The 8012-nt window shown below is 41.8% G+C and overlaps 1 protein-coding gene across 1 annotated transcript; it reads left to right on the plus strand.

Annotated features, from left to right (window-relative positions):
- Positions 1–548: 548 nt before the first annotated feature.
- LOC307209863 (uncharacterized protein) lies at positions 549–5503 on the plus strand (the record flags this gene model as incomplete). Its single annotated transcript, XM_079965226.1, has 3 exons — positions 549–745; positions 2696–2907; positions 4617–5503. The coding sequence occupies exons 2-3, from the start codon at positions 2775–2777 to the stop codon at positions 5501–5503; spliced, it is 1020 nt and encodes a 339-aa protein (XP_079821352.1). The 5' UTR covers positions 549–745; positions 2696–2774.
- Positions 5504–8012: the final 2509 nt, after the last annotated feature.

Below are 8012 nucleotides of genomic sequence, written 5' to 3' on the forward strand. Positions count from 1 at the left end.
AGGGAATATGCCCCACAAATAACCCAGAGATGCATTTTCAATAAAAGCACACATTCTGCTCGTGTAAAAACACCAGGCAGGTTTGGAGTACATTGTCAGGAGCAGGGCTAGGGAAACTGAGGCCCGGGGGCCGGATGCGGCCCAATCGCCTTCTAAATCCGGCCCCTGGACGGTCCAGGAATCAGCTTGGTTTTTCCATGAGTAGAATACAGTGGTACCTTGGGTTAAGTACTTAACTCGTTCCGGAGGTCTGCTCTTAACCTGAAACTGTTCTTAATCTGAAGGACCACATTAGCTAAATAATAATAATGGGGCCTCCCACTGCTGCCATGCTGCCGGAGCACAATTTCTGTTCTCATCCTGAAGCAAAGTTCTTAACCTGAGGTACTATTTCTGGGTTAGCGCAGTCTGTAACCAGAAGCGTCTGTAACCTGAAGCGTCTGTAACCTGAGGTACCACTGTATTTAAAATGCATCTCTAGGTTATTTGTGGGGCACAGGAATTCGTTCATTTTTCTTTCTTTTTTCAAAATATAGCCCAGCCCACCACATGGTCTGAGGGATGGTGGACCAGCCCATGGCTGAAAAAGGTTGCTGACCCCTGGTCTACAGCTCTCCTTCTGGAGCCAGAGAGGTCTGGATAGTCACTTTCAAGGGCACCATTTAAGATGTAGAGGTTTAGCCTGAATGCTGTTTGAGCCAAGCAGATGCCTGCAAAGTTTGATTTCTGATCTTTGGAACAACGGGTGAGGAGGAATCCACTGGCTTCACGGTTGGGAGGAGACCATTTGTGCTGTGCATAAAGGGCATGATGATTAGGGCCCAATCTGGCATTGAGATCCCCTCCTAAAACTACAGATGCCTTTGGGTTCAGCAAAATAAGGTCAGTGGTATAAATTTCCCTTTCAATCCACAAGTCTCTGATCTGAGATTTCTGCCTCATTGTGGTCACATCAGCATAAATTACCAACCGGGCCTGGTGGCTGAATTGGATTAACACTGCCCTGGCTTATGACTTGAATGAGGGGAGAGGGCTTGAAATGGCACGTAGGGGAGTGGAGACTAAGACCCCCAGGCCCCCTTTCGCTCTTCCACGCTTTACCCCTAGATCTGCCCCAGTTGAGAATGAATGAAATCCGTTGAGTAACAGCTCAAATACTGGTATACAAGGAATATTCAGAAGAGTCACTGTCTGCATCACTTCCACTATTATTAGTAAAGTACTAGCCCGATGGCTTCGCTCACAAGGGTCATAGGAACGTGCAAGCCCACTCACCACAACAAGGTGTTGATCGAGCGAGTGAGAAGTAAATTTTTGCTAATTTAACTGGGGTGTCAAATACCACCTATACACCATTTTAATGTAGTTCTCTTTCAGTAAAGTACATGCAGAAAATTTCAAATCAATAATAATAATAATAATAATAATAATAATAATAATAATTCATTATTTATACTCCGCCCATCTGGCTGGGTTTCCCCATCCACTCTGGGCGGCTTCCAACAGAATATTAAATTACAGGAGACGCTCCTTCAGGTATACTGGGCCGAGGCCGTTTGGGGCTTTAAAGGTCAGCACCAACACTTTGAATTGTGCTCGGAAACATACTGGGAGCCAGTGTAGGTTTTTCAAGACCGGTGTTAGGTGGTCCCGGTGGCCTAACTTCCAAATCTAACGTCCAAAGGCTTTTCCAGTCCGTCATTAATATATTATGGTCCACATCTTTCGCTAATTTTATCATAATGCAATTTACCTGGTGCTCTTTAGTGTCCTATTCCAAAAGCAGATCGTTCATTTTTGACAGCAGTTTTGTACTACCTTCTACTATTACTCTCTGAAATCTTGACATTTGATAACTAAATCTTTTCTTTTCATGATTTTTAAAAGTTTCATTTAGTTGTAAATATTGTAAGCAGTCTATTACATTTTCTCTTACTTCTTCTAAGTCCTTTAATTTTAATTGGTTGTCAGTTTCTGTTAACAGCTCTTTATGTGTTGGCCAATTTATCCTCATATGTACTTTTTAAAAAAAATATTGCTTCTAATGGGGAAAGTCACCATGCTGTTTTCTTTTCAAATAAATCTTTATATTTCCCCCCAAACTTTGAGAATTGAGTTTCTTATTATGACTATGAAAACTTTTGTGAACTTTTGCCTTATGATACCATAGATAAGCATGCCTGGGGTTGCAGTCTTCAGGCTTGGGGACAAGATGGTGACTGGTTTTTGCACCAAGTTCTATCCATAAGCCCCACTGAGTTCAATGGGATCTATTCTCAGGTCACTAGTGAGCAGACCATGCCGGCCTTACGAAGAGGGGAGAGGAGTAAACGGAGGAAATTGGAACCACTGGAAAGGTTTATAAATGGGGTTTCTGTTGGGAAGGGGCTGCCCCATTTGTGCTTTTCCAGGGGCAGGAGAATCCAGTGAGAGCCAGTGTGGAGTAGTGGTTAAGAGCGGTGGACTCGTAATCTGGTGAACCGGGTTCACATCTTCGCTCCTCCACATGCAGCTGCTGGGTGACCTTGGGCTAGTCACACTTCTCCGAAGTATCTCAGCCCCACTCACCTCACAGAGTGTTTGTTGTGGGGGAGGAAGGGAAAGGAGAATGTTAGCCACTTTGAGACTCTTTCGGGTAGTGATAAAGTGGGATATCAAATCCAAACTCTTCTTCTTCTCTTCTTCTTCCCTGCAGGGTCTTTGAGGCTCCCTTTGCTTCTTCCTCTCTCCCAGGACCCTGCAGCTTGTTTTGGCTCCTTGACTTCTGAGGAAGGATGAAAGAGATGGATCCTGCAAAGCTAGCGAGGATGGAAGGGGGAAGATGGATGGTTGACCTGGTCAGGTTGTCTCCTGCATCCCTCCTCACAACCTCTGAGCGTTCCTCTCTAGGGCTCTCAGAGAGATCTGGTGAGTTCCAGGGGAGGGGAGATGGGGACATGGAGGGATGGAGCCAGAGAGGTATTGGGGCTTGCTCAGCCTGGGGGTGGGGGGAGGCAGGCAGGCAGGTGGAGATTGAGAAGGTGGGCACCTTTCTGGGCTCCACCACCTGCCTGCCGGCGCCTTTGTCATCTGCAGGCAATTTGAGCTAGGAATACATCACAGCTCCCTAGCCACCACGATGTATTGGCAGCTCAAAATGTCTAATACCAGTGCCGTGACCTGAATGCCCTGCTTATGTCACAAAACTTACAACTCCGTCACACAGCAGTAGAAGCCATGACTCTTTAAAGTAACGTGATGCTGCTTTGCAGTTTGAATGCAGATGGGGCCTATGCTGTGTGTCGCCCTTTTCTTTTCTTTTTGGAGTAACTTTTTATTTGTTTTTAAAAACAAGGAACATGTGAATAATAAATGATACAAACATGTAGACCGGGTCTTCTCATGTCATTTGTATATCTCAAAACTAGCAGAATAAATTTGCAGGAATGTCTATAACATATGGTTCATCATTAATGGTCAGTGTATGAGTTCTGGGTTCATGAATTGGTTTAAACTGGAACACAAAAACGGGAAATAGGAGAGAACAGAGCATTCAACATCACATAGCTGGTTGTCTATTCAGGAGCTCTTCGTGGTTGTTGTACTTAGATTAAGATTAAGGAGAGCCAGTGTGGCGCAGTGGTTAAGTGCAGTGGACTCGTAATCTGGTGAACCAGGTTTGCATCTCTGCTCCTCCATATGCAGCTGCTGTTAATGTTAGTTTCTGAGGTAAAACGTGTCACTTTACAACTCTGCATCTGTCTTTCCTGATTATTCGTGGTTTTCTGGATTTTGTGGGACCCAAACCCATTTTCTGTAGTATTTATCTGTGTGGAGGTTGCCCTGGGTTGTTTGACCCTTGAGAAACAGCTTTTTTTTCCTAGAAAAGACTCCACAAGATTCTCTGTTTAGAGTTTAAACAGAACACATTACATTACTTGATATACTAAAAGACGTTTACATTTGCTTATATCTAGTATATCTATATATATTCTTTATTTATTTAGATTATTTCTACATTTATCCCATTCATTATTCAAGACAATAAGTTACACTCAAAAAACCAAAATAATTCAATATCAAATAATACTGCTACATGAGGTATGAATAGTGAATTACAACTGCTTCTATATATATGGGACTTTACAGACTTTTTCTGAGGCACATAGCAGCATAAAACAGGCAGCAGGTGCTCTCACAGAAAACCTCTCTCTCACTTGACAGTTGAGAACAGACCTAACTGAAGAAACAGCCTTCTGGAGTGACAGTCACCCTTTCCATAGGAACTTAGGGGCAACATTCACACACAGAGTTGTTAGGGAAGTTGAGGTAATTTCTGTCCGGTTTGGGTTTCTGTTTTAGCCTCTGCCCGTTTTTTAAAGAGAAGACCAATGTTAGAGTTGGAGTGGATTTCATGATTGTGGCAACAAAAATCCATCCTAGAAAAGAGCCAGACTTTCTGAACCTCTGGTTCTCAAAAATATGTCTGTGAATGCTGGTCGACAAAGGCCATGACCTCTGTAGAAAGACCTCACACCTTCTGTTCTTCCTCTTTCACAAATGTTCATTAGCATTGTTCCATAATTGGGGGCTCCATTTCTTCCTAAGGATTTAATAAGTTTCTGTCTTTGTTGTAGGTGGTGATGAATTGGAAATGAAAAATGGGGGAGACCATGACAAAATCCATACAGTGGAGAAGCCATATCAAAATTGGGAGTATGGAGAGAGCTCCAGTCAGAGTTCCCGTTCCCATCAAAGAACTCACAGTGGGAAGAAAGGCTGTCAGTGCTTGGAATGTGGAAAGAGCTTCAGTCAGAGTACCCATCTCACTTCCCACGAAAGAATTCATACAGGAGAGAAACCCTATCAGTGCTTGGAATGTGGAAAGAGCTTCAGTCACAGCCACAGTCTCACTTCCCACCAAAGAATTCATACAGGAGAGAAACCCTATCAGTGCTTGGAATGTGGAAAGAGCTTCAGTCACAGCCACAGTCTCACTTCCCACCAAAGAATTCATACAGGAGAGAAACCGTATCAGTGCTTGGAATGTGGAAAGAGCTTCAGTCACAGCAGCAGTCTCACTTCCCATGAAAGAATTCATACAGGAGAGAAACCGTATCAGTGCTTGGAATGTGGAAAGAGCTTCAGTCACAGCCACAGTCTCACTTCCCATGAAAGAATTCATACAGGAGAGAAACCCCATCAGTGCTTGGAATGTGGAAAGAGCTTCAGTCATAGCCACAGTCTCGCTTCCCATCAAAGAATTCATACAGGGGTGAAATCCTATCAGTGCTTGGAATGTGGAAAGAGCTTCAGTTACAGCCATAGTCTCACTTCCCATCAAAGAATTCATACAGGGGTGAAACCATATCAGTGCTTGGAATGTGGAAAGAACTTCAGTCACAGCCACAGTCTCGCTTCCCATCAAAGAATCCATACAGGGGAGAAACCGTATCAGTGCTTGGAATGTGGAAAGAATTTTCGTCGGAGCACCCATCTCATTTCTCTTTTTTTTTTTTTATAAAGATTTTTATTAATTTCCAATTTTTTAACAAAAACAAAAAACAACAAAAAACAGAGAAACAAAAAACTCATATTTTCATAACCTTATTTTCATAACCCTCTTTTCCCGGACTTCCCCATACCTTTCCCTTTTTGCATCCTTAGTTTAGTACCATTATTCAGCAACCTATCTTGCCCAATTAAATATAAATTCGTCCTCTTTCTCTATTCCACCCTAAATTTTAAACCCAATTATCGCTGCAATTCTACGTCTTCTTTTCCCTCAGCATTTTAACACTCCTCAGTTTTATAATAATTCTTAAGATACATCTTAAATTTCTTCCAATCTTCTTCCACAGTCTCTTTCTCTTGGTCGCGGATTCTGCCGGTCATTTCTGCCAGTCCCATAAAGTCAATCACTTTCGCCTGCCATTCCTCCAGCGTGGGTAGCTCTTGTGTCTTCCAATACTTTGCTAGAAGAATCCTTGCTGCCGTAGTAGCGTACAAAAAGAAATTCTTATCCTTCTTCGGCACCAACTGGCCGACCATACCCAAGAGAAATGCCTCTGGTTTCTTGTTAAAGGTGCACTTAAGCACTTTCTTAATTTCATTATAAATCATTTCCCAGAAGGCCTTAATCTTTGGGCAGGTCCACCAAAGGTGGAAAAAGGTACCCTCAGTCTCTTTACATTTCCAGCATTTGTTATTGGGCAAATGATAAATCTTCGCAAGCTTGACTGGGGTCATGTACCACCTATAAATCATTTTCATTATGTTTTCTCGTAAGGCATTGCATGCCGTAAATTTAATACCTGTGGTCCATAACTGCTCCCAGTCAGCAAACATAATGTCATGACCTATGTCCTGTGCCCATTTAACCATAGCAGACTTCACTGTCTCATCTATTGTATTCCACTTCAACAGCAAGTTGTACATTCTTGATAAATTCTTAGTATTGGGTTCTAACAATTCTGTTTCTAATTTCGATTTCTCCACCTGGAAACCAATTTTCCTGTCTTGTTTGAAAGCCTCCATTATTTGAAAATAATGGAGCCAATCTCGTACCTTGGACTTTATTTTCTCATAATGAAACCCTTATACACTTTAACCTTGTCATACCAGATATATGCATGCCAACCAAAATTATTATCAAATCCTTCCAAATCTAGAATGTCTGCATTTTCAAGAAGTAGCCAATCTTTTAACCAGCAGAAAGCTGCCGATTCATAGTAAAGTCTTAAGTCCGGCAGGGCAAACCCCCCTCTTTCTTTAGAGTCAGTAAGTATCTTAAACTTAATTCTGGGCTTTTTGCCCTGCCAGACAAATTTAGATATGTCTTTCTGCCACTTCTTGAAACAGTCCAGTTTATCAACAATTTGTAATGTCTGAAACAAAAATAACATTCTAGGCAATACATTCATTTTGATCACAGCAATTCGACCTAACAAGGAAAGCTTCAGGTTTGACCATATTTCTAAATCTTTCTTTATCTCAGTCCAGCACTTGTCATAGTTGTCCTTAAATAAGTTCACATTCTTAGATGTCATGTTAATCCCCAGGTATTTTACACTCTTTGCCACCACTAACCCAGTTTCCTCTTGGAATCTTTCCCTTTCAACATTTGTTAAGTTCTTTTCCAGTACCTTGGTTTTTTGTTTATTCAACTTAAATCCTGCGACCTGGCCAAATATTTGAATTAATTCCAAAGCTCTTTTGGTACTAGTGTCTGGCTCTTGCAAGGTCAGTACTAAATCATCTGCAAAAGCCTTTAATTTGTAATGTCTGGCTCCGACCTGAATCCCTTTTACCAGCTGATCTCCCCTAATCATATTTAACAGGACCTCCAGGACCGATATAAAAAGTAATGGGGATATTGGGCACCCCTGACGTGTCCCTTTTTCTATAGGTAATTCATCCATAACCACATTATTTACAATTAACTTCGCCTTTTGCTCAGAATAGATTGCACTTATACCATTTTCAAACCTTTGGCCTACCCCCATCCCATGGAGATTCTTTTTCATAAATTTCCAAGATATATTGTCAAAGGCTTTCTCCGCGTCCACAAAAATTAAAACTGCCTTCGTATTAATGTTCACTGTCAACATTTCTATAATGTCAATTATATTCCTTACATTAGTAGATATATGCCTACCCGGGAGAAAGCCTGCCTGGTCTTTATGAATCTCCTCCACCAGCACCTTCTTTAATCTTTTTGCCAAAATGTCTGCAAAAATTTTGTAATCCACATTAAGTAGTGATATAGGGCGGTAGTTTTTGATCTTTTTTTATCAACCTCAGTCTTTGGTATAAGTGTGATGAAGGCTTCTTTCCACGTCTCAGGTGCCCTTTTCCCCTCTAATATCTCGTTACAAACCTCCTTAAGTGGCTGGATTATCCAATCTTTCAAGGCTTTGTAATATCTGGAGGTTAGTCCATCTGGCCCTGGAGATTTCCCCAGTTGCATGTTTTGAATGGCACCCTCAATTTCTTGTTCAGTTATTTTCTCATTTAAAAACGCCATACTTTGT

Source organism: Podarcis cretensis (genome assembly GCF_951804945.1).
Source record: "Podarcis cretensis genome assembly, chromosome: 2".
Classification (NCBI taxonomy): domain Eukaryota; kingdom Metazoa; phylum Chordata; class Lepidosauria; order Squamata; family Lacertidae; genus Podarcis; species Podarcis cretensis.